We start from the raw sequence: 27,838 nt of genomic DNA, 5'->3' as shown, positions 1-27,838 counted from the left end.
AGCTATATTTTGGTTAGAGGGTTAGAGAGGAGATTTATATTTTTGACGTGAGGTCTTCTATAAATTTCTTGTTGTAAAGACCTTGACCATTATAGTGCATTTGCTTCCTGGGTTGGAAGGACATTGGATGTAGGCATTGTTGGCCGAACCAGTATAAAAACCAGTGTTTGAATTTTTCTATCCCTTCTCTTTTATATTTAGTTCACTTTACTATTTGAGCAGTCAACTACGTTTTTTCGCTGCACACGAATTTTCATTACTTGCATTTCAAGAAAGTTTGAAAAGTTTTATACTTTGATTGCAAGATTGCAAAAAGACTTTATTTTTGATAAACCACCAATTCACCCCCCCTCTTGATGTAAAAAAGAAGCTTACCTGTCTTCCAACAATTAGCACCAGAGCTAGTTTTCATAAAATATTTGAAAAACTAGTCAACTCTATTTTTCTTTGATTCGACTATATACCCGGGGATGACTTCCTGTTTTCAAACTTTTGGTGAATGTGCTTCAACAAATAGACCACCTCTGTTTGCTAGCGAAAATTATCCATTTTGGAAAATCAGAATGCAAATCTTTCTTGAATCGCAAGATAAAGGAATTTTGGATGCAACTTTAAATGGTCCTTTTGTGCCTACTAAAATCGTTGATGAGAAAACTGTTTTAAAACCTTTTACTGAGTGGTCTGCTGATGAAAATAGAAAACCTTAGTATGATATTAAAGCTAGAAATATTATTGCCTCTGCACTAACTATTGATGAATTTTTCAGGATATCTCAATGTAAATCTGCAAAGAAAATGTGGGATGTCTTAGAGGTAACACATGAAGGAACAAATGAAGTAAAGAGAGCAAGAAAGAACTCCCTGATACAAGAGTATGAGATGTTCAGAATGAAGTCTAGAGAAACCATCTATGATGTACAGAAAAGATCCACTCACATTGTAAATCATCTAATGGCTCTCAACAAGGTGTTTGATAAGGAAGAAATCAACATCAAGATTCTGAAAAGTCTGAATAGAAATTGGCAACCAAAAGTCACAACAATCTCTGAATCCAAAGATCTTACAACGATGAACATGGCTACCTTGTTTGGCAAGCTACGTGAACATGAATTAGAACTAGGTAGATTAAAGGATGAAGACGAGATTGAAGAAAAGAAGTCCATTGCTCTGATGGCTACAAGCAAGAACAACTCAGAAACAAACATGGACGAGAAAGAATTGATGACCTTGATGGTAAGGAAATTTAGTCGACTCATAAATAATGATAGTCAACTGACTAACCATGCAGGTCAATGTAAAAAGAAAAGCTTCAGTACAAATGATGTCCAATGTTACAAATGTGGAAAGGAAGGGCATACCAAACCTGAATGTCCAGAATTGAAGCCTAAGCTAAAAGGCAAGAAAAGATTTCCTCAAGGTAGAAATATGAAAAGAAAATGAGCATACATTGCTTAGGAGAATACAAATTCTGAAAGCTCAAGTGATGAGGATGTTGATCAAGAAGAGGAATCCAACATTTGCTACATGACTGGAGTAACATGGGACGACTACGATAGTGATGCAGACATCTCAAATGAACCAGTGGAAGTCAAATATGATTTGCTGAGAGATGTATTTCAAGAATTGCATGATGAAGCAATGCAACTACAGTACAAGGTAAATTGACTAAATTCTGAAAGGAGAGATTATGAAAATAAAATTAACAACCTTGTTGCTGAAAAAGAAAAATTAGAGAAAGAACTGAATAATGCATTGCAATCTACTAAGGATATTAAAATTGAAACTGTTACTGTTGAAAAACCATGTGAACATTGTCCTACACATATTGAAAAGATATATTACTTGACTAGCACTCTAGCTAAGTCTACTCAAGGTAGAGACAATTTAAATGTTGTTTTGAAATCCTCTAGCAGAGGTATTAATAAGCAAGGAATTGGTTATAAAGCTAAATCTAACAGAACCAATACTAAGAGATTTATTGATTTAAGTAAACCTGCTAAAAATGTATGTTTATTGTAATTGTGTTGGCCACACTGTTAGAAATTGTTATTACAGAAATGTTGTTGTTCCAAAAGGGTTATATGCATGGAAACCTAAGGAACAAATGGTGACAAAGACTGACAATCATGGACCCAAAGTCAAATGGGTACCAACAACAAAAACTTAAATTGTTTTGCAGGATACAGTATGATCTCAAGGACGAATCAATTTGGAACAATCAAAATCTTGAGTATCTACAAATGATAAAACTGTACCAATCTACTGCATTATTCTTAAATCTGATTGGTTGTTGTTGTGTGATTATATGAATACAATGTTTGATCATTTGATTGATTGATTGAGTATGAAACTCTGTTTCACGTGTCTTAGTCGACTGCTTTATTAATTCATTCAACTATGTTATGTGTGTGCTTTAAACTCTGTTTTGAAAATTCTCATGACATACAGTAGTAAAATATGTGTTTAATCAATTAGACTATGCCTTTGTTTTCAATCATCTATATTCACTGAATTTTATCAAAATGGGTCGTTTTTGAACTCCTCTCTTTCGCACCCTTTTTATATGGGTCTTCTTTTGTCAAACATAAGTTTTTTCAGTGTCTTGTCATCTTCCTAAACTCCCTAATCCTTGAAAGTAGGTTTCAAGAATCACATTTTCATGGGTTCTTCAAGTTGCTCTGGAAATGGAGAAAAAGAAATGCAAGTCACCATCATCAGGGAACCAAACCCGTCAGGATGGATCAGTGATGAATAAGGGCGCCAAAGCTTTCTAAGTGGTTCCTTCAAAACTATAGTTACTCCAATGAACATCAATCTAGACATATTCAAAAGAGAAGGATTCATGTTCGCATACTGGTTAGAAAAGCAAGGACTGTCCGACTTCGTTCAAATGAAGGGATGCTGGTAACCTGACCTGGTCAAGGTGTTCTATCACAATTTGAGAATAGAGAATGGCGATATTTTCTACAAGGGAAAAGGGATTAATGTTCATCTTGATGATTTTATTTGGAACATTGTGACAAATCTGCCATCTGAAGGTGCCTATTCACACCTATCCACAACTGAAGCAAATACCATGTTAAGTAAGAAACATGTTTATCAAGAATGGTTGAGGTCTCGAACTATGTATTCTACTGAAAATACCGTGTTAAACCACCAATTCACCCCTCCCCCCTCTTGGTGTAAAAAAGAAGCCTACCTGTTTTCCAATAGAAAATATTGGCCTATAGAATTAGGTCGCGAGCCGACCTGCTTAATTGACTTGAATTTTTTTTGTCAACTAATGACAAATTTCATACTTTACAAAATTTCATTTTCTCACCTGTATGTAATGGTTGAATAGTTTCCACAATTACATACCTAGTTCAACAATTTTATCAAAATAAAGTAGTTTTGTAAGTGGTAAAAGTTTTCTTGTTCTAGAGCTTTGATAAAAATGGTGCATTTTATTGATATGTTGTGCATTTTTGTCTTTGCAGGAGGAACTGCAACAGGTTAGGGAGAAGTATGTTTGTGATTGGATTTTGGATGTGGACAATGTGAAGAGGGATGGAGTGTTGCAAGACTTAGGCATAAGTAAATGTTTTTGAATTGGGATTTTCGCAATGTTATTGATGGTTTGTTTAGAACTTTCTCAATATGTATTGTTGATGACTGAATGTATATAGTTGTTGTTAGCAATGTCGAAAGGAAAATAATGGTACATATTGTGAATGAAACGTGAAGATCATAATTATCAATGTTTTAAATGTTTGCACTACAGTCACCACACTAAATTTGGATGTGATTATTTATGAAATCTTGTATGTACATGGTTGAATGTAGAAAAAATGATGAAAATAAATTGAGTTATCATTACATTCAATGCGTCAACATGAGTTGGATGTCCATTGACTTTGATGAAAAAACATTTGCCTAAAATATAATTGGTTTCACATGACTTTTAAGTTGAAAAAATGATAAGAAATAAATTAGGCACTCCAAAATGAGTATCATCTTCAAACTTGACCTGGCTGTGCAAAAACTTTTCCTAAAGTACCCACTTATTTTGCCTCTGCTCCCATTGATTTTTCTACACCATGAGTTTCACTAGGTATGGTTCCTTGGCCATGGAATTCTTCATAAATGGAATAATAATTGTTTCCAAATCACTTTTAAGTTGATAATATGATGTGAAATAAATTAGGCACTCCAAAATGAGTGTCATCTTTCTGGTTGACCTATCTGTGCAAAAATTTTGCTTGAATTACCCACTTATTTTGTCTTTGCTCCCATTGTTGTTTCTGCACAATGAGTTTGACTAGATATGGTTCCTTGGCCATGGAATTCTTCATAAATGGAATAATAATTGTTTTCACATCACTTTTAAGTTGATATTATAATGAGATATAAATTAGGCACTCCAAATTGAGTGTCATCTTCCTATAAGAAAATGATGTTCAACGTAAACAATGTCCTATAAGACAAAATAACCCACATTTGTATTTTGTGGTGAACAATTCAATGACATGAACTTAAAATGTTACATTTTGATTGCCATCAATGATGGTAAATTTAAAACCCATTAATGGTGGTCGTCCACCAATACTGCTGATTACTTTGTTGTATAATAAATGTTCTTTTGCTCACATTGTCAACCACTCTAATCATATAAAAACTGAATGGATTCCATGGACACAAAATGTGGTACCTTCAAACGTTAGGCTTCAATGCTATTCAAATTAGTTAATACAGTATGTTACAAAACATGACTAATATTAATGGTAGCTAATCAGGGAAATATAAACATAACATAATTTTTTAAACGAACGCTTAAATGACTGTGACGCTACAAACTATCGGCGACACTCCGTCGAAATGCAAACTTCGACAATGGACGCCGACAATACTAAGAAGAAGCAAGAAAAGGTTAGGTGGGAGGAAGAGGCACCATTGTTCAAACGATTGCGGAATGCCTAAAACGCGTCTTTGTCAGTGGCTGTTCCAATCAAAGCTTCCAACGTCACGGGTCACTGGAACATACAACACTTCCTCACGTGAAACTCCGGCGGACCATGCTTGCACCGCCACATTTCTGGGAAGAGGTAGGTTGGGTGGGTGGGAGGAAACGAGACTATCTCTAGGGTTCACACACACTCTCTCTCTAAACTTGGGTTTTCTCTCAAACCTTACTCATATTCAAATTCTGAAAAGTGAAAATGAACCTCCTCACTTCAAACCTGCCCCAATTCTCATTCCACATATTCTCATTTTTTAAAATTGTTTTCCACGTGAATGACTCAAATTTTGACATGTGACCCGTGTCAAAATGTTGTCAAATATTATTGTCAAAATATTATTATCCAAGATATATATCTCCCTTGTGTAAAGAATATGCATATAAAACGAAGGTTATTAAATAAATTATTTGTTAGATTGAATGAAATTGTAGAGAATGAAAATTGGGAGTAGGTGAGTTATTATGAAGCGAAAAGAGGTTCCCTAGCTAATTGTGGCAAAGGTGGCATTGGCTTCCAAAATCCTTGTCCTATACTCATTGATTGCTCAACTTCTCATCTCTCACTATTTTTGTCCCACCTATCAAATCATCTCTTAATAAGGCCCTACCATAGCTCACGGGTAAGAATGCAAATGGCATGGTCACACGTATTATTTCCTCCCAACAGATTTATCATACACTTCATAAAACCAGAAATTGTACAACTTGTGTTGAGTCTAGTATATTTAGTTTCACACTGAGTTTTTCTTCCTTGTCTCATCCAAGTTTTACATTTCTATTTAACGTGTGACAGTTTGAACTTGTAATTATTCCTAGAACATGTCTCGTACTCCAAACAATTAAAACACATAACTTGGTGTCTGGCATGGCATCTGTAAGCACTGGAGAGCATAGTCACCATCACCAAAGCATCAGCAGAGGGACCAGGTGATGTATTTAATCTATTTTATTTCTCACTTTCTAAGCATCTTCCAAAATTATATAAATGCTAACGCTGGCTTCTTTATTAGTTAACTTTCCTAACACCTTTTTCCCAGATATCTCCATGATGATTCTTTTACCCAATTCACACACTGTCGAAGGTGCATCAAACAACACCACTTACCACACCACAAACGACACATTCCGCAAGTAACATACAGACACCACCTTGCTGCATAAAGTTAACAGTGAAAAGGAGAAAATTAATAAATTTGGAAAAATCACATTCAGTGTAAGCTAAGCTACTGCATGTACTTCTACCTTTTCTGCATCATTTGAACCAAGTACATCTCTGCTTCTGTCACTCTTTTCCATAAGATAATGCCTTTCCCCCACTATTACATAAACTAAACATTTCTAAGCAAACTTCTAAATCTCTATCATCCCTCCTTTTACATTTTTCAGGAAAATCCTAAATATTTAATTCAAATTTTTGTACAAAATACTTAATAAAATTCTATACAAGTTAAGGTCGTCGATTTACGTGGAAAGATTCTTGGTTACATTATGCAGAATCGCTTCACTTTTGTCATGATCACTAAAGAAAAATGAAACGGGAAAAACAAGTTTGTGGATTGTGTTTACAACCTTGTCTTAACAAGAAGGCAGAGAGAAAAGTTTGGTGCTTAGCACTTTATGTGTATAAGAGACAACATCTGTTCCCTCATCACTAAGCATCATCAGGCCAAACCACTCAGTCAATTACCAAATTACTCAAATTACCACTGATTCTTCGGTTTTCGATTCACGGAAGCACTTCTGGGACTCTGTTGTAAGCACTTTTTTTTTTCTCTACTACTTGGTTTTTCTTTCTTTTTTAATCTTTCATTTCAAATTTCACATTACAAACGCATTATAAAAGGACAAGATAACATAAATGTTTTTCTTTTATTGTATGCAATTTTTATTATTAATTAACATAATATAGTAGCAACCTGGGTATGTCCTTTTTCTAAATGAATGAGACTCGAATCCTTGTGTAAAAAGTAATTTTTACTTTTTGTCCAGGTCCTATTTTTGTTTTTTATTAATTTTAAAAAAGACCCTTTTCCCAAAATTCATTTTAGGCTTTTAAGAATACAATAACTGGTCTCAGTTTTCAACTTAAAAAAAAGAATAATACAAAAAAAAAAAACTCAGTAAGTTTATAGAAAGAAGAACTAATACGATGTTAGTTGGAGAGAGAGTAAAAATAGAAAGATGAATTTTTTAAGTTGATTTGTCTGCAAGGAAAGAACTTTACTTACTTTATATCTTGTTCCTTTTCATCTCTTCTTTATTCTTTTCTAGCAATGCAAAATTAACATTTATTTTTCAGTTCAACTAATTCTTCAAATTTGTATCTATTCTATTCCTCTGATCTATAATGTTTTGGTTATGTTAGTGTTACCTTTTGATGTGATGATTCCACAGGTGTGTTTGTTTACATGGTATTTGATTGTTGAGTGTCTCAGCATTCTACCTGGTGCGAGCTGTGTTGAGCCCACATGAAAGCAAGAGCTACTATAATTCCAGTGGTCCTCTCACACACTCCAAAGGGTAAAAGAATTGAATACAGAATAACACATAGTAATTGACACGAAGCAAAAGGCATATGAATTTTCCTGCTATTACAATTACCTATTAGACATGTACACATGGAGCTGTTATAAGTTTTGCTACCTTAAGTGCAAGGCGACCTTACAACCACTTTGATCCTCAATTTTTCTCTTCAATAATAAAAATAAATGGTGGCTTTAAATCTTCAACTTTCTATATGATAATAATCAAACTGTTTTTTTTTTTTTTTTATATATATATATATAGTAACGAGTGGGATTTGATCAAATTCAAAATATAACTTTCTGGTCCGAGGACTAAGCAATCACCTGTTAGAAACTACACTTATGGCTAGAATTTGATTTACCATAGTGCAATTCTGTGCTAAAAGAGATAAATCTGGTCGTAAGACATGCTTTGGTGGGTAAAAAAAATTGGACGGAATTACAAAACAAATAAAGTTACACTTATCTTTAACCTTTGCATTGTCTTTATTTTGCTCCACATGATTCTTCTAGTCTAAGAAAGTAGATGGAACACGCTTCAGTTAGGTTGCAAGATGAAAGAAAAACTAACATCAATACAAACTCGAATGTCCATTTTTCATAGTCTTCCGTGTCAAAAGATTAGTCAGTTGCAAATAGTAGTTAAGATTGTATAACTGGATTCAATATTTAGTTATTGATCATCACTTACTTACAATATGCATTGGCCATAAATTTTTAAAATCGTGTTTTGTACATTTCGACAAGAGGATGAAACCAAGACTGATAAACATGGAAAGACAAACATTCTGATATTATTAATTGAATCTCTGGAAGAGTGAAATTGTTATTCGCAGCAAAGGAATGAAATTCTAAGACTACTACTGTTGGTTATAGGAAGAGTCAAATATTTCAATGGAAATACTACCAAATTGTCATGTGACATTAACTTGAAAGACAATAGCTACCTCCTACCAAACAAAGCAAGTAAAAGCGTTAAAGAACAAAAATCCTTTATCCACATGGCTGTACAATGCATTTTCATCATTGGGATAAAGACAAAACATTCTAAGAATTCGAGACATTCATTCAAGTACCTCAACAGCAGATGCTTCAAAATGATGCAAAACCCAGGATGCCCATTTCCTTATTCGTCAACAGGAGCAGGTAGATTTAGATCAATCAGGCATGGAACAACAGGAGCAGCTTGTTTGATCACCAGAGTGTTTTCTTCAGAACCACCAATGAAATGGGATCTTTTGTGTCCTCCCAAGGCTTGGCCTGACCTGAAAATTTTGTAGCAGATTGGACACTCATGATCCCTGCTTTTCTTAGATTTCAACTTCTTCTTGGCCTTGCTGGTGGACTTCTTCCCATTGAGGGCCTTACTGTTATGAGACCTGGGAGCAGGATAAGATTCTGTCTCTGAACTGTTTTCATGGCTCTCCTCAATGGAATAATCATAAGAATCATAGTCCCTTTCACCCTCCAAAGACTCGTACTTCCAACCTTTTGTGCTATTCCCATATACTTCATTACCAAAACCATTTGCTATCTTCTTGTTATCAAGAGAATCATAGTTGCTTCTCTTTCTTGAATCAAACTTCCTTGCAGTTCCATCTGTTCCATCATAATCCAAATCCTCCTTCTTTACCAAAGTTGCAGTGTATTTGCTTGACTTATCTCCCACTTTGGGCCACTTAAATTCATCATTGGAGACATCTGAGTCAACCACTTTGGTTTTGGGACCGTGTTTGAAATATCTAGAACCTGAATTATCAGAAGCACCAAACTCAACAGACTTTAACTTGATATCATTAACCCTAAGCAACTTGTTGTGAGCAAGATCATAAGCATTATTAGAGACAAAGTTATAGTTACCATTGCTGACACCAAACCGAGTATCAGGAGAGGAGGATTTTGCTTCTAGAACAACTGAGTTGTTATCAGAACATTCGGTGACAGAAGCAAAACGACCCTTGAAGGTAGAATCTCTAGACAGCAGCATCAAGCACCTAGCAACCTCTTCTTGCTCCTGCTCCACTTCTGAAACGGGTGAAGAGCCATTGGGCAACGGAACAGAAGAAGAAGAAGGAGAAGAGGAAGAAAAAGGGTGATTGGAAAGGTTAATGGTCTTGACCCTCATTCTCTTGGATCTCCTTGGATGAGAGGGAGAACAGGTCTCGGTGTCAGATTGACTGTCCATAACCAATTTCAGTTTCTTGTCACTGTCTTCAAACTTGATGGTTCTCTTCTCTTTATCAGAGTGACTAGCCATGTGACCACAAAGAGCCTTCAGCGATGGGAAACCTTTCCCGCATTCTTTGCAGAACCTCTCCTCCTTTTCATAGTTGGCACCGGCAACACCACTAGCACAACCACGACGAGCGCCAGAATGCACAAACCTCATTGTTTTCTTGGGGTTCTCTCTGAGGCCATAAATGGGGTTCCCGACAACATCTTCGCACCATAAATCTCTCTTCTTCTTGAAACCATCCGACTTGATGAAGATGTCAGCATCAGCATTACTTCTTTCTTCAGTCATATGGGTTCTGATGTGACCCCCCAGAGACTTCCCACAAGGAAACCTCTTGCTGCAATACTTGCACACATACTTCCTCTCCTCCATGGACTGACGTGACGTGAATCTGACGCAGAAACCAGATATACCCAACAAACTATGTCACAAACCTCAAATCTGCAAGGACAAGATAGCATTCAATCCATGATGATCAGGTTTCCAGCCCCACCTAAAACGGTGAAAGAAGGAGAGAACAGAGAAGAGAAAGGGACAAAATTCAGATCACCAAGTTGCTTGCTTTTTAACCAGGTGGTGATGATGATGATCAGAAGAGAATCAAAATGGTCAGATGTGACAGTTCCATAAGTACAAGATCCAACCCACAAAAAGGGGAGAGACCCCTTAATTTCCGTTTCCCTATAGAATGCTCAAAATTTAATGGGTATATGTAGTGACAAATAAAAATAAAAAGAGATCAAATTCGATGGTAGTTGTCATTAGCAGTGGCTTCAACCATAGTTATTCATAGTAATACAAGAGCTAATCAATCTACACTGTGATTTTGCTCTTTGGTTTTATGGTTTATCTTGTGTTGGGTGTAGTAGTTGGAGGAGAATTCCATGCATGAGAAAGAAAATAAATCAAATTAAATGAGAAAAGGAGTGATAGGCTGCACGTGTAACTGTTTGAGAACCATTGGGAGTTCATTCAACGATCAAGATTTGTGGAATTTTTTGAGGATCTCTAGGCTTTGGTGCCACATATGACACACTAAAACTGAAACATCCAAACTATGTCTTAGATTGTCTTGCTTCTAAGCTCATACAGCTGAATTTGTCCCCTGCATTCAAAATCATATTTAATTGCATTTAACGTGTCTTTATTCCGATGCAAAGCCTTTCATACCTAGTTTTCCTCATAATTTCTTCAGATTGCATTTACTTACCTTTCATCTTTTCAGATCAAGTGGAGATTTGTTTGTTGAACTTCTCTAGCTGCCCAATAAATTATTTCTTCATCTCATTCTCTATTGCTTTTTTTTTTCTATCTTTCCATTGAAATTCAAAGCATATATATCTTCAACCAATTTATCATAGAACAAATATGTACTATATTACCATGTTAATTTATTGACACAAAAAGTTATACACTTACAATATAAATTAGTTAAATTAAAAAGAAAAATGACAATACTTTGAAACTATCACACAATTACAAATTATCAAGATACATTTGTTAACTTTAATATGCATATACCAGAAAAATCTTATTGATTATTGAATTTTGACAAAGTTGCAACCTTTATGCTTTTATGCACTATTAAGTTCATGCCAATTTTGGAAAGAAAAAAAAAAAACTATTCTTTCCACATTGTATTTTCATTTATACTGTCCATTTAGAAAATTGTTTTACAACTTCTGGTTTCTGCTTTTCGCATATTCATTAATATCTTTACTTTTTTTACTTTGAGAGTTACAATATACACTTCTCTCATTGTATAAAAAAATTACACTTTCCTTCCCTACAAATACTACAATCTCCATTTTTATGCTAAAAAGTTAAACATCTTTTTATTTGTCAAAGTATTGATGTTCACATTTTTCTCATTTTAAAAGTATTGAATTTTAGTCAATCATTTTTTAAATACATGATCATAAATCTCTGTCCCCAACTTTACAGTGAACCTTAATTAATCAGAAAATATTATCTTTAAACACGTACAGTATTGTACAATTTAATATATTATGTTTTAAGAACTTATCTTGTTAAAAAGGATATATACTGTATACTAGCAAAATATATATTTCATAAATAGTTCTTTGTGAATAAACATCATCGATTTCTTATAATATGTTATCATGTAACGTATTTATGTAAAAGACAATTTAATTTTATAAATTGTGCCAGTTAACTAAAAGAATTATTCTAAGCAATCTTTTAAACTAAAACTTAATTTAAGTAGTTTATAATTTAATTATTTTTATAAATCATTCAATTTATAGCTCATAAACACAAAATATTGAGAAAATAAAAATTAATTTTTATTTCAAATATCTTTTTAAAATGATTGAAAGAATTTATTATTTTGTGTGTCGAAACTAAAATAACATTGAAAGTTAAGTGTAATATATTTTAAATATAATATATTTATTCATTCGACACCTAAAAGTAATAATATATTTAAAACTTCATATTATTATATTTAAAATTGAGATTAATTTTTTTAAGTCTCCAATTTAAAAAATAAAATCTTTTAAAATCTAATCTCTAATATTGTATTCACTTGAAGGTGAAACACTATGCAACGAGAAAAGAGAGTGATGATTTGTGCGACAGAACGTATTTATTTGTACAGATTTGTGAGCGACGAAATGCAGTGATTTGAGATATGGGGCGTGTTTTTTTATCTCGCTGAAACGAGAATATTTGCGCTGATTTCTTCGGAAATACGTGTATGCCCTCGTGATTTTCTTAAATATCACGAAAAAAAAGCATATACTGTACATTGACAAGAAAGAAAATGTGAGGAGCAAACTGTGTGGCCATGTGAGGAGTAGCTTTGGAGTTCGGGTGTGCAGCAAGGGAGTTGATAGGAGGTAATATATTTTTGTGATTTAGATTTGGTTGTTGTAGGTTGGTTGGATGTGGTTGAGAAGACGAAGAATGGGATTGATTGCAGCTTGATGTTGAGGACAATTTGATGGATGAAGATGAAGTTTAGTGAAGCATGTGCGCTTGAAGCACTTGAAGAAGAGGTGGTTCATGGGCATGTATTCAATTCCACAAATCTGGTAATCAGTTATAGTGGTGAGAAAAAAATGAAGATGGAGTTGTATTCGGTTACATCACGCGTATCCGGTTCCACCCCTTCAAAAAATTTAGAAAAGAACGTATTAGGTTCTACGTTCAAAAAATTGTGAGGTCCACTCCACCTACTACAACCCCGTCCGTCGCGACTCTTTCCTCTCCTCTTCTTGGGATGACACTGAAATAACAAGTATGTTTTATTTTTGAATCAAGCAGCTAAACCGTGAAAAAAAAAATAACAAGGGTACAATGAACCCAAAATTTCAGTATCCTCTTTGCAGCAATTCCACCATTTTGCCTATGAAAAAGAAATTTAGGATTAAACAGAGGAGAGAAGAATGAGTCAGAGAAAGGAAGAATATTCTAGAAGAGATGGGTACCAGATATTTTTCATGCCTTTTCCAATACGAAATCCTTCCATTTATTGTTAACTTTCTTCCTACGTGTGCCACGCCTCTCTTGTGCCTTTTTCTAAATCAATTGACACATGTCCTGATTTTATATTCGTTACAGACACCATCAAGCTTTGGACTCTCAACCGCCCCACCAACGTCCACACCTTCAAGGAGCACGCCTACTGTGTCTACTCTACCGTCTGGAACTCCTATCATGTTGACGTGTTTGCCTCTGCCTCTGGCGACGGTACCATCCGCATCTAGGACGTCTGCGAGCTCGGGTCTACCATGATCCTCCCCTCCCACGACTACGAGGTCCTCGCCTATGACTAGAACAAGTACGACAAGTGTGTCATCGCCACCACATCCATGGACAAGAGCCTGAAGGTCTGGGATGCCAGGAACTATAGGGTTCCGGTGAGTGTGCTTAATGAGCACGGGTATGCCGTGAGGAAGGTGAAGAAGAGGGCACTTGCGGCAAACCAAGATTATATTTATACCCAAGACGTTAATAACTAAAGTTAATTGTTTTGTATTATATGTTAGATTTTGATAACCGTTTTTTCTTTCATTTGATGCTTTACATATATCATTTTAACATTTTACAAATATCATATTATTTTGTCATATGCTACTATTTCGACTTGTACACCACTCTCTATTCACTTCTAGTTTTGTAAGTGTGATGTTTATGAATGAATAATTTATTAGGGAGATTTTTGTAGAGCAGTCTACTCTCATGTTCAAGTGTTTATCAGTTTTTATATGTTTCAGTTCCAATAAATTTGAAATGTTTTGAATTTAATAAAATTAAGTTTTACATTAACTAAAAAGGCTATTGTATATTTGATACCTGTTTTTCTCTTTCACAGTTTAATTAGCTTTTTCTCTTCTCATTAAAATTAAAATAAGCTATAAATCATGTAAAAAATGCCTCTCAAATTTAGTATTTGCCAAATATGACATTTAAAAATAAATTCATTTTATTAAATTATAAATTTTTTACTTTTTAAAAATTAATTTTAATAATTTTTTTTTTAATTTTTTACTCTTTATAAACATTTTTATAATTAAATATAACATTAACAATTACCTTTTATATTATTTTAATAACTAGGGGTATTTTGGTAATCTTTAATTTCTATCCATTAAATAAATTTTTTAAAACTATCACATCAATCAAATTCTACATTAATTTTTAACAAACTTTACCTCTAAATCCACTCTCAATTACCTCCAAATCCACTCAAGTAAACACAAAAAAAATTACCTTCAAATCTCCTTAAATCCATTCAATCACTCTCCCCCAAATCATCTCCCCTAATCACCCCGAAGTGAAGACACCCTAAATTTGTGGACTCAACTGAGTATTATAGATTAAGGTTTAGGATTTTGTTTTACATTTAGGAATAAAACACATCCCAATAGTTTTTTCTTTTAACCAAAACTCACACATCTTGTTTGAAAGAATTGAAATTTTATATTTATTTTATATATGTGTATTACTATTTGGTGTAAGTTATAAAGTTTAGATGGTTAAGTTTGAGTTTTGTTTTGGACTTTAACTGTATTCAAGAAAATGGAGATGGTAATACTCATTTCATGGATGCCTTTATATAAAAGAATTGTCCTCTCTTTCTCTTTCTCTTGCTAGAAAAAATCATTAACACTTCATTCAATTTTCTTCAACTCCGCTGCAATTAAACTAAGGAAAATTTGTAAAAACTCAAGGGTAAACTCTTTCCTTTTCATTTCTTTGTATTTTTTTTTTCTGGAAGCATGCAGGTTTTGGTAAACGCATAGCTTTTTCTTCATTTGAAAGTAACTTCTAAATTTAGGATATATTTTGATGGTTAGTTTTGAATGTTAAACCAATCAATAGTTTTTAAGGTGTCTTAGTTCAATATTTTAGTTCCTAAGTCTCCTAATCATCTCAAGATTTTAGTTCCAAGTCTCTTAATCTTCTTTAAGACAAGGAAGCCAATGAAATTTTTAATTTTTCATTTTTTGTTGTCACAGTGTAATAATTGACTAGAGAAATTGAAATTTAAAACCTTGTGAGCAATGATAGAAAGAATTTCATGTTTGACTAGAGAAATTAAAATTTAAAACCTTGTGAGCGATTACAGAAAAAATTTCATGTGATAATGACGTGGTAGGTAGGTTTTGAATTATGGAACTTGCATATGTAAGAGAAATTATAGATCCTTTCAATTTTGAATCTGAAAAATCTTATGAAAATTTTATCTTATATATAATGAGTTATATGTTAAAAAAGGAAACACGGTGGGGAAAATTATAAATTAAATTATATTGGATGAAATACTTTAGATTTTAGGGAGAATGATTTTCAAATGGTGTTGGTTTTTTTTTTATATAAAATTTAGTTGCATATTCTTGCCTAATTCACTCAACAAATCTAAAATGGTGTAATAGATTTGAGGTAATGTTAAAATAAATAAATTTGAAAAAAAAGATGAAAATGAGAAATCTCAGAAAAAATATTCTAAGGACAATTTCTTTAGTGAAAAATTAGAAACAAAAAAAATTTTACAAAAAAACTACCTAGTGGATAAAAATTTGACTCAGAATTAAATTTGGAAAAATGAGAGCAAGATAAATATCTCTCCTCTCAAGCAAAGATGTGAAAAGGGGGGATTTTTCTTTTTTACGAATTATTCTAGCTTAAAATTTTCATTAAATTATAAAACCTAATGGACTTAAGCCTACCATCTTTTTTACTTTTCTTTTTCCTTTTATTATATAGCACTTATCCTTAGATCACTTGAGAAATTTTTTTAGCTATTTTTATTTTTGTTTTGCTATGTTTTTATAGGTCTCCGAAATTTTTATGTTCTCCAACTATTTCTTGAAGTGCAAACTAATTTAAAGTAAAACAAAACTATCTTTGATAAAATAATAGTAATAAGTTATTTGAAGATGAATATATATGGGATGTTCATGCGTTTGCTAAACTAATTGACAACACTTCTATAAATTATTATGAAATGTTGAATTGTTATGGTGGATTGTTGGTGTGATAGAAATTTTGTGCATGTTAACCTATCAAGTTGGTGCATATCAATATCAATATTTATGTTTTGAATAAGAATTTATTTTTCTTAAGGTTTGATTGATATCGAGATTAATTATGTGATTGAATGCTATCTTGAGTTTTGAGAAATCATTTTAAAATAAATGGATTGAAATTTGAGATCTAAACCATACACATATGTATATGAGTATTTTGAACTTGTTAAGAATGTATAAGATGCCATAGTTTGGTAAGTTTATAAAAATGATTAAAGTTATTGTATAATTTCTTTTATCTAATATTTTTTTAAGAGAGATCTTTATGGTAATGAATAAGCGAAGGAGTTAAATCTTTAACCTTTGAAAAAGTTCATTCAAGTAAAGCACTTTTTGCTCAAACAAAAATGAGAGTGAAAGTTTGGTTTTAGCATCAGATGTGTTTTTACTCAAACAAAAAATAGAAAAAAAAAACAATTTTTTTTAAGGGTTTGTTTCACTCAAATGTGATTATCTTACTTATCATGGTGGTAAGTGATACTATGATTTTGAATGATACTATATTAATTTAATTATTATTTAAATGTGTATGAAATAATGAATTTATGAAGTGAAATTCAATTGAAGTCACAAACATGAGATAATATAAGTGAATGCTTTTTTATTATACAAATTAAGTATAGGAACATATGAAACAAAAGAGATATCATTTTGTTTCACTAATAAATTATGTAGATTAAGACATTAAGTAATGATAAGTTCAGAAAAAAAAAAGTTATTGCATGAAAAGATGATAGATGTAAAAATATTTGTTGTATTGAATTTATCTTAATTTGTGAAGCCAAGTAAAACCTTTCTTGCTCAAGTAAGCATGTTAAACCTCTCACCTTTGTAGAAGAGAGACTTTTGCTTAAGGGAAACATTTTTTGCTCAAACAAAAATAAAGCTAAAAATTTGGTCTTTTTTTCAGTTGTATTTTCACTTTGAACATTGAACTTACCTTAGTTTACCAAGTCAAAGATTATAGATATGAAATGTTTGTTAAATGATAATATTTATTATGCTAAAATCATTATTTGGTCCTCATATTCATTTGAATTATTTAATTAGTCTCTAATTTTCATTTGATTTAATTAAGTCTTTTTATTTGTACAAATTATCCAATTAAGTCATTTTGGTTTGATTAGCATTAACATTGTGTCCGTCCATGTTACGTATTACTTTATGCTTTTATATTATGGCTTAATACCGCTTTTGGTCCCTAGTTTGGGAGATTCTGTTCAAAATGGTCCTACCTTTTTTTTTAGGTAACAATTGATCCCAACTTTTGAAAAAACAGGTCAAATTAACCCTTTTTACTAACCGTGTCAAATATTTAACGTTGTTGCTCATAGGTGGCACGACAGGTAATATAACATTTAAATTTTAAATTTTAAAAAAAAATTCTTGACAGATCTCAGCCATCTTCCACCTTCACTAACAGTGAATTTAGGGTTTTTTGTTCCCTCATGGCAAGAGAGGTTGCGCCGCCACCTCTTTCTTCCTCCCCCTCCCCCTCTTCCTCTCCCTCTCCCTCTCCCTCTCCTGTCCTCTCCACAAAACCCACCAACTTAAAAACAGAAAGTCTTACACAGACATCAGAAACTGCGATTTGGGATTATCGTCACACACAAACATCATAAAGTCTCATCTTCTTCTTTAAACTAGAAGTAGCTCCGAAAAAAATTAAGGAAACAAAGTTGTGCCTTAACATCTCTTTTGCTAAAACCTTTGCCTAAGGAAAATGCTTCATTCAATGAGAAAGAGCACGACATTCGATCTTTCCAAACAACAGTATAATATGCTACTGAAAAGATAACCAGAAGTTGAGAAAAGTTCAAACTATACGTATCCATGACTTCCTATAACAGTATGCAGTATGCAATCACATGACAAGATATAGTGACAAATTTCAAGTTGAAAAGAGTCGTAAGCTTGGGCCTGGAAGACAACTAAACATAATTCATTTATTAAAGAATTGTAAAATTAGCATAACTCAATGCAATTTTATTTGACTGAAACTGTAAAATAGATAAACAATCAAGATAATTAAGTTGAATATCGCAAGTATGTAGATTTATATATTTGATTATAAAATCCACATGCTATAAATCTAAACAAAATTCCATCCCATGCCGCTTTACGCATCGTTAAAAGCACTTGGACACCCATGACAAAACTTGTTCTCGTAGGGTCAAACCCCAATTTTTTAATTCTCTCGACAACTTTAACAAATCTGGAATGCTTCACCAATATTACAGAGGGGAGAAGTTGGCCATTAGCAAAGAGATTGAACCCTGAGGAACCCCATACTACCTCAAAACCTTAATGTTTGGAACCAAGCATTTCTTTAGGTTACACATTACGAAACCAACTGGGGATTTTCTCAAAATTCTAACAACTTCCAGATCATCACGAACTATACTCCTTATAATCTCGTATCGTGGCAGAGGGCATTTTCCCAGACTCCCCAACAAGATTAGACGAAGCCTTCACTCATGTTATCTTTGTCTTTGTCATCCACCCCTTTACCGTTTGACAACGTAATTTAGAGGGACAAGAAGTTGAAATTCGTTCTGAGGGGTGAGAATATTCTGGTGGCTCAACCGGATAGGGTTTGGCAAGTTCAAAAGAGATTTGGGGCTCGATAAAAGGAGGAAACTTTTTGCCATTTTGAAGAAATTCCTAGCAGTGTTTCAAATTATGGAAGAAGGGGTTTATTATCTCAAATTAAAAACATCTTTTCCTTGAACTCAAGCATTTCTACTGGGAGAACAATCCAAAACGCGTGTGTGTTTCTCCCCAAGACTCACGATTAGCTGCAGAAATTCAAGAACAACAGAGTCTTCTAAAATCCAATCTGAAATTCCAATCTAAAATCCAGAACAAAGACTCTCAGATCCACCAATTGCAGCAGCAGATTGAGGAGCCTAACCAGAAGCGAGCAAAATTGGAGAAAAATCTGAAGCTTAGAGGTTTGTTACCAAAGAATCTGAAGAAGAAAATGGCTTTTTCCCTGTTGATCTAACTCCTGATCTATTCACCTCTGATGTGGAAGCAGCTGCAAAAGCCATTCATGATTTTTCTAATTTAAAATTTACACGTCAAAACTTAATACAGCCATGTAGGTAAGTTTTATCCAGGAAGACAGCGGCACTGTTAAATATTTGACGTTGTTAGCAAAAAGGGTTAACTTGACCAGTTTTTTCAAAAATTGGGATCAATTGTTACCTAAAAAAAAAGGTAGGACCATTTTGAACACAACCTCCAAAACCAGGGACCAAAAGCAGTATTAAGCCTTATATTATCTATCTACTTTTACTGACTTCAGCGTTAAATCTTTACAAGCGTTAAATCTTTACAAATGGACTTTCCCTCCATTTCTATCAAAAAGACCATGCTACCATCATTCTGCATTATAGGTTCAGATGTTGAAGATCTTTCATCCACTTAAAGATGACAAAAATACTTGTATCAGTGGGTGTACACGGATGAAATCCGCGACCAATAATTAATATTCACTGATATTTATTATTTGTGAGTAAAATATTTTAATACTCGTTTATAAACAAGTTAGGTACGGGTATCATACTACCTATACCCACAATTATCAATTATTCGTAAAAAATAAAAATAAAAATTTAATTTATATTTTATTAAGTTAAATTTAGTTAAAATTAAAATTAACTTACAAATTAAATTTAATTTAATTAAAATTAAATTTTAATTCATATTTTTTTAATTTTATTTAAATTTTATTCTAAAATTTATAAAATATGTTTTTAAATATTCACAAGTACAATGATACTCACAAATTTTAAAATACCAACAAATATTTTTTAAATATATATCATAAATTACAAAACAAATAACAAGTGATTGTTTTTTATGATCTATCAAATCGGTAAAAACATTAATCTTTAATCATAACAAAATATTTAAATACTGTAACATTTAATTAACATATATGTTTCGGAATTAATAATCAATTTTATTTGTTTGTGATAATAATCAACCTCGTTTATTAAATTGCATGTAGTTTTCATTGTTTAATCCAATTAAGTTCATGTTGTCCTGCTAAAGTACCCAGCAGTCAATATCCTGGGCCATCTTAATTTTTGGTATTTAAGAAACACATCTTATATTCTATCTCACATCAAAACAAGTACCTTTCTTCTTTACCCTTTTTATCAGTTAGGTATCATTCAAACAGTCAAATAATCAGAGGAAGAACGTAGGTCACAGAGGTAACAAAATAGTAACATTGAATTCTCATCATCAAATCTACTCTTTTGTCTTATACATAACTTATCAAGATCAATTAAATTAAATAAATTGATTTCAAGTATTGATATTACATACTTCAGTTTTATTCCGGAGAAAAGTCCACAAAGTTAAATGATTTAAGCGTCGATAATAGATAAATAAAAATACTAGAAAAAAAGAATAGATTTTACAATAAATTAAGAATATACAAAAAGAATTAATAATTAGCATATTAATAAATAAAAATATAAGAACTTAGACATTAATGATGGGTGGTCCAATAGTGGATGAAATAATATGTCTAACAAATAATAAATATCTTTAAGATGGACTCTAACCAGAACTTCAATACTATCTTAAGAAGTGGACTGTAAGCCTAACTCAATCCTACAAAATCGACTTGTAAGATGAGGTTTGCATTTATTTATATACTATAAATTGGTCTTATCTCTAGTCAATGTAAGACTTCCAACACGATGATATGATGATTCAATTGTAAATGTGATATGCGTTCTAGTTTTACTTAAGATTGGATAATACTAATTTAGTAGTATAATGTTTGAATAAATAGTATAATGTGAATCTAATGTTGTTACTATTGTGAATAACATGTTGTGAGGTTATATGTATGATTGGAATTAGCTAAAATGATTAACAATTGAGTGATCAAATGGGAGGAGTTGGTAGGGTAAAGTATAAAAGATGTTATGCTTAATTTTAGGGGTTTGAACAGTTGAGAGTTTGAATTAGTGATCAAATGGGAGGAGTTGAGTTTTTAGGGTTGTCTTATGGTCCTTTTAAACTTGTATAAGTTTAGTTAAGAGGAATATGATGTAAAATGGGTTAGTAGATGATAGGATGAGAGTCTTAGCTAGGTTTTAGGTCTTATTTGGAGGTTTTAATAGGTGAATTTCTAGAGGAGTGATTTTGGAGAGAAACCTGATGTTTGGGGTTGGTGTCTAGGCCATTTAAGACTTGTATAGCCTTTTTGTTCAATAAAATATGAGGTAAAATGTTTAGAATATGATATATGAGTTTGAGTTTTGATTTTGGTCAATAAGTTGGTGTAAGTATCAGTCTTAGTCAAGAAAAGAAGGGTTTTAATAGGTGAAATCTTGGAGGAAGTGTCTTATGATCAAAGTTGTTGTTTGATGTTTACTTTGAGGCCATTTAGGACGTAGTTGGCTAGTTAGTGCATTAAAAAATCTGGTTTAAAGCATTAGAATTATGATTCATGAGTTTTAGATGTAGATTGATTGGTTGAACCTTGATTCCTTACCAAATCATCAAATTGGCATCTAATTTAAGTTATAAACATGTTTTTGAATCATTCTCGTTGTCTAGGATGTCATTTTGATCATTTGGATAGATATTGGGGTCAACCAAAGCTAGTTTTAGAGTTGTTAATTGTTTGGTATAGGGTTGAGTGCCAAGATTGTAGGGCTAAGTGTCACCCCTCAAGTGGTGTTGGGATTGAGCGGCCAAGAAAGTAGCACTAAGTGCCACTTTCAGTGAGGATAGTGCTGAGTGCCATAATGAATGTTAGGGCTAAGTACCTTCTGTGCAGTATTGGTTTATGTTCTCTATTCTCTTTGTTCTTGTTGGGTTTTGAGTTGTATTTGGTACTTTGATAACTTGATTGGGTTGTTTCTGGTTCTTTTGCTTGATGTTCAGCAGATTCATGTATTTGGTATGCAATGATAATATGAAGTTATATATGTGGATGAAATGTTGTGGCAAAGAACTCCAAGGAGGAATTTCATAGTGGTGGTTAGTATAAATATAATAAGCTCGATATAGGAGTTATCCTGACATTCTAAAAGAGCATTTTAACTAACTAACCTTGTGTGATAACTTTCAGTAGGCCAGTTGTTCCATCACACAAGTGTAGAACCTTCTATGACTCGATATTTATATTATATGGTAAAAGGTTTAGCCAAGTCTGAGTCATTAGTGTAAATGGAAAAAATATTTTATTTTGTGTGAATTGATTTTTTGTTCTAATTTTCTTGTAGCAATAATCATTTGGTAAGTGTAAACAAAACAGGATAATATAACGTAAATATCATAGTTTACTCTTAAATAGTCATCTTTTCATCCAATTTTGAGACACCATTCCTATACATAGTTTTGATACTTATACATAATATATAAGCTGATTTTATTTGTTGTATTAGATTACTATAAAACTAACTTTTATGTTTCTTGTGTGATAACTAAGCTACTTTATTAATCAATCTACTTTATTAATCGTGTAATAATTCCTTTTATAGTTTAATACTATATAATATGGATGTTAAAAAATACATATAAGAGTTAATGATTAATACCATTTAAGAATAAGTCAGTCTTTCTCATAATTAAGAAAAAATATAAGTAATTTGTTTGGAGGAAATGATATACAAAAATATAGTTGCACAAACTCAATAATAAATATTTTTATTCCTTAATGCAAACGGCAAAACTTGCGAGAATACGAGATAATATTCAAATTCAAAGTGGCCTTTTACAATATATCATACATTTTTTTCTTTTTTTGTTTGGAAGCGGTGAGGTGAACACAAAGTATGTACAAATTAACACAAAATGTGTACTATACTCTCACCCTCACACTCTTCTCTCTGGCATTAAAGAAAATAATAAAACAAAGAAATAAAGAATACAAGGCTATCCGTTTCAACCTTGGATACTGTATATCACAAAACCTCCACCACTATTAAGTAGCTCGTCCTGGTACTCTCAAATAACACGTCCGTAGCTGCAACATCCTGAACCTGCCATGCGGGTACCATAAAAACTACCAAGAGCTAATTCCTCAGTCACTCAGTATTTTTATCAAGAGTGCCAAAAAACTCTTCAATCAAATTGGATGTAGGTAAGAAGTCTAAATCTGTACTTGGAGCCGGACATGTTGTGTAATCATGATACCAGTCTTTAGCAACACACGAATCCAACAAATAACCATGCTCCATCACGTTGCAGGACAAATCAAGTTTCCCTTGCACACGCGGACTCTGATCACATTTAAATCCCCTAGCTTGCATAGCAGAATTAGCATCACCAAAACCATGAGAATGGCACGACGCCATATTGGCATCACACTCAAAGGACATACAGGAATCATCCTGGACATCAATGTCGTAATTAAGAATCCTAGCACACCCATCGACACGCCCATCAGGATTACTCCAAGCCTCAACCTGTGATTTCTCCTTGCAATTTGATGATCTTTGATCAATCTCACTCTCTATCTCCGTCGTGTTTCCCATATCACATCCAGTTGAACCAAGAACATTATCATCAGTTCCATCATCACTGTTATCATCATCTTCATCAGAATAATTATCTTGGTTTTCTATGTTGACATCTTCATCACCAAGAGATTCAATGGCAGAATCATCTGAACTTTCAAAACAAAGAATTCCAGGGTTTCTTGTATTACATTCATCATCATCACTATCAATATCCATAAACCTGGACCTGTTCTGAGTGGCCCTCCTCTGCAACATAAAAACATTAAAATAGTAGCTGACTATTTCCCTGCTGGTTCGAGAAGAAAAAGTGACTGACAAATGTTTCCAAAAGTTTCTACCCAATGATGCAGGATTGGTGTAGACAACCTCATGAAACATATCTTCTTCTTCTTCAGTCCAATGCTGTGCAACGTCCTCTCCCATGTCACAAAATCCCAAGTTCACAAACTTCTCCTTCCCAAAAGTCTTCAACAAATTTTCACGTGCTTCCCTTACATGCTGTCTAACACATCTAATGGAGCCACTGTCCAGGCAGTTGCACTCTTTCCTGCCTTGTCCACACTCATTAGGTGAAGAATAAGAGCCAGATTCATGCATTGAGAGCACAGAAGTCCCATCGAGTCTCTCTTCATCTTCATCAACAGTATTAGCTGATACTAAGCCAGAGGAGGGCCTGTCATGATTATATTTGCCCCTCCAAACAGGAATGGTAGCTTGGTGATTTGGACCAATGGGAACTGATTTTCTAGGTGAGCAATCAAAGCCCAAATAATCATCATCCAAAGGAACAAATGCTTTCTGAGGAATATCAAATTCCAAACAATCTGACGAAGCAGATGATAATGATGTAGCCCCAGAGCCCGTATCATCCTCGGCAGAACAACTGCTGAAATGACCGCTGGTTTGAACATTCTTGTCACCACCAGCATACGGAGATTCCTTAGCAGCATTTATTTCGAGTGGATCATACCATTGAATATTGTAAAAGTCATCTTCACCACCACCTATGTACCAAATGAAGGACATTCTTTATAACACATCCACTATCAGACAGTTTTCAATCAGGCAAATTACAGTCTAAATTATGTTTAAAAAATATGAAAATAAATTAAAACAAAAGCATTTACCTGTAATAACAGTCTTTGCAAAGGCCTTATTAGGTGTAACAATATCATCTAATGAAACCGGTTCATTGTTGCTTTCAAAACGTTTTGCTTTGTTCAAAGAAAGATCCTCAAGTTCATTAGCCTCAAGACACCTCTTATACCCCATTCTGATTCTGCTATGCAGTAATCAAGGGTTCATATTAGAAAACAAATTTACCACATAAATAAAGGCATTTGATGCTCAAATGACATTGTATTCAGAGGGGAATGTTTGCACTTGTGCTCAGAGTATATATGTTAAGATGGAAAGAAAAATATATCACAATAGTTAGTATAAGATTTGCGGACATTAACCATCTACAAATATGTTAACCACAAAAGATTGAGAGAGAGTGAACTGTTCCAATTTGAAAGAAACAATAACTAAAGCTAATAAGGAATATGACGGAGCTAGAATTTCCATTGCTGTGACCTGCCGATAGGTGTATCAAGCTCAATACATATCTCTACTTACTTTTTAAATTTTATTAAAAAAGCTTTGAAGTAGTTACTAAAATAATATATATGATGAAAACCACCTGCCATAGCTTTTTAACATCAGCATAATGTTTCTTTAAACTTCGGCACAGAATTATATCACATTTACAGGACAAAGCATCATGTGCTAAGCATTATAGAGAAATAACCACACTAAAGGCACAGTAGCATCTGAAAAGGAAACTTATGCACAAATCAAATGAAAACAATTGAATTTTAAGCCTAGGAAAATGCATAACGACAATAAAGCAGGAATGAAACAAATCATTCTCACCTTGTTAACTCTTTCAAATTCAAACTCAAGAACACTGGACAACACAGCACTTGGGAGAACAGTTTAGGGTCAAACGAAAATCAAAAGCTGAATTGGATGCGGAATTGCACAGAAAACGTTGTCCCTTGATGCCAAAGGGCGTATCCCCAAATTAAATTTCACCAATTACAATAGCAACAGATTGTATTTCAAACCTAACCCTAGATTCTTGGCTCGCTACGAATATTATTAAATTGAAAACAATACGACTACTACAATTTCGTCGGGTATGAGAAGCAATCGAACCCCTCCAGTAATTTAGAGAAAAACGCACCAGAAATTGAAATATCAAAAAACCCTAAAATTTGGCCGGTTCGAAACCCTAGACCCGTGAACAAGTCCAGAAATTATCTCGAATTGGGAGGAAATATCAAGCAAGTAAGAACCAAAACCAGTAGCTTTGGGGAATACACAAGGAAATACAGCGATCGTGTGACCTTAAGAAACCTAATCGAAACCCTAACCCTAGACCAAGACAGGGATTGATAAAAGGGTCGCAATTTTGGAATCAAACGGAAGAAGATTTCGGGAATTAAACGAAATAGGGACTCGATTGAAGATTTAGAAGCAATAATTAAATGGATATGGAAGATCGAAAGGGAGAAGATGGAAGGAAGACGGCGACGAAGAGAGAGGTACGGTTCGTGCTTTTCATTACAACATGGTCGGATATGAATGTCGGGCTGAAATACACTCTTGGGTTGGGCCTTCAACAACCGAGCCAGAAAAAATGCCCAGTATTCAAACTCTAATTACACCCCTTTTCCTTAGAGAAAAAAGAAAAATTCAAAAGGTCAGAATTGTTTATAAAAAATTATTTAATTTAGATTTTCTTTTGGAAAACTTGATTAATTGGTGAAAATTTTTTATCTATATGCTCAAGGAATAAGGTAATTAAAGTGGAGGGGAAGATTAAATTTTAACTCGGGAAGATTTTCTTTACACAACATTATATATTTATTTGTATAATAACTTTTTTTTTATCTATCCAATTATTTATTTGATTTTTTTTCTCTACTTTTTTTTTTATAAAAAATCAACTCCGTAGTATAAACTAAGAAATTGTCACGGAAAAGAATTAAAAAATAACCCAAAAAAAATCTTTATACTTTTAATCTTTTATAGTTTCATATATATATATATATATATATATATATATATATATATATATATATATATATATATATATATATATATATATATATATATATATATTTAATAGCCATAAATCCTAATGCACATTTGGCAGAACTTAACGAAAAGAAAATAACATTCTTACTCTTATAGTCAACTGTAATTTGAAACCATTTCTGACACTATTTATTAGAAAGGCATATGAACCTTGCGGTAACTGCATGAGCTTCCATGGCTATCAAGGTTGGATAAATAACCATGCAGAGCAAACGGGACACAAACAGGTAAGAAAGAAAATTGAACTCCTTGATTGATATCTCTGTATGCATTTATGTATAAAAAGAAAAGAAATCCTTAATTTAAATAAAGTTCAGTAAATCCTAGAAAAAGGAGGAAAACAAGAAAGCTGAAAAATCTAACTCCTAAACCCACATCTTAATAGAAGAAACAATTTTAACAATCTCTCTTCAAGTTAGATGGTATGTGTTCACCAATCTTAGCTTGAAAACGATAGATAAAAAATGAATGTAGTGGAAAAACTTAGTAAGGATATTGGCTAATTGTTCATCTGAGTAAATAGGAAGAAGATGTAAGAGATCACTACAAAAAATATATATCAAACTTATCAATGGATATTTACCGATGGATTATAATCCTTTAGTAAGTTTTTAATACTAACGAAATTACCGGCAGACTGTGGTTTAGTCTGTTATCGGCAGATTTGTCTATTAGTAAATGTGCATATGTGTAATCTGTCGGTAAGATGTTTGGCTTATCATCGACAATTGACATCCGTCGGTAAGCACTAGGATGAGCTTCATTAGGGATTTCCGAAATCAGTTCTCCCTTCTTCGAATTTTTCCCTCTTCTAAGACCCAAAAAGTATTCTCCCTCCACAACCATTTTCGACCTTCTTCTCCAAATCAGGGTTCC

The 27,838-nt window shown here is 33.0% G+C and overlaps 2 protein-coding genes across 4 annotated transcripts; both read right to left on the bottom strand.

The window, feature by feature from the left end:
- Positions 1-7,797: 7,797 nt before the first annotated feature.
- On the bottom strand, positions 7,798-10,924 carry LOC106767702. Of its 3 annotated transcripts, none has more exons than XR_002668511.1 (2): positions 8,600-10,924; positions 7,798-8,037 (listed from the first exon to the last, which is right to left on the bottom strand). XR_002668511.1 is itself a non-coding variant. In XM_022783168.1 (2 exons), the coding sequence occupies exon 2, from the start codon at positions 10,129-10,131 to the stop codon at positions 8,650-8,652; it is 1,482 nt and encodes a 493-aa protein (XP_022638889.1). In that variant the 5' UTR covers positions 10,132-10,200; positions 10,310-10,924; the 3' UTR covers positions 8,302-8,649. The 3 variants fall into 3 exon arrangements, 2 of the variants coding, with proteins under 2 accessions (XP_022638889.1, XP_014508128.1); XM_022783168.1 differs by lacking the exon at positions 7,798-8,037 and having other exon boundaries at positions 8,302-10,200; positions 10,310-10,924; XM_014652642.2 differs by lacking the exon at positions 7,798-8,037 and having other exon boundaries at positions 8,302-9,272; positions 9,384-10,917.
- A 12,064-nt stretch (positions 10,925-22,988) lies between these two features.
- Positions 22,989-26,443, bottom strand: LOC106768912. Its single transcript, XM_014654296.2, has 3 exons — positions 25,733-26,443; positions 24,943-25,094; positions 22,989-24,819 (listed from the first exon to the last, which is right to left on the bottom strand). The coding sequence occupies exons 2-3, from the start codon at positions 25,085-25,087 to the stop codon at positions 23,381-23,383; spliced, it is 1,584 nt and encodes a 527-aa protein (XP_014509782.1). The 5' UTR covers positions 25,088-25,094; positions 25,733-26,443; the 3' UTR covers positions 22,989-23,380.
- Between the last annotated feature and the right edge of the window lie 1,395 nt (positions 26,444-27,838).

Source organism: Vigna radiata, chromosome 7, assembly GCF_000741045.1.
Source record: "Vigna radiata var. radiata cultivar VC1973A chromosome 7, Vradiata_ver6, whole genome shotgun sequence".
Taxonomy (NCBI): domain Eukaryota; kingdom Viridiplantae; phylum Streptophyta; class Magnoliopsida; order Fabales; family Fabaceae; genus Vigna; species Vigna radiata.
This window is presented reverse-complemented; position numbering and strand designations above follow the sequence as displayed.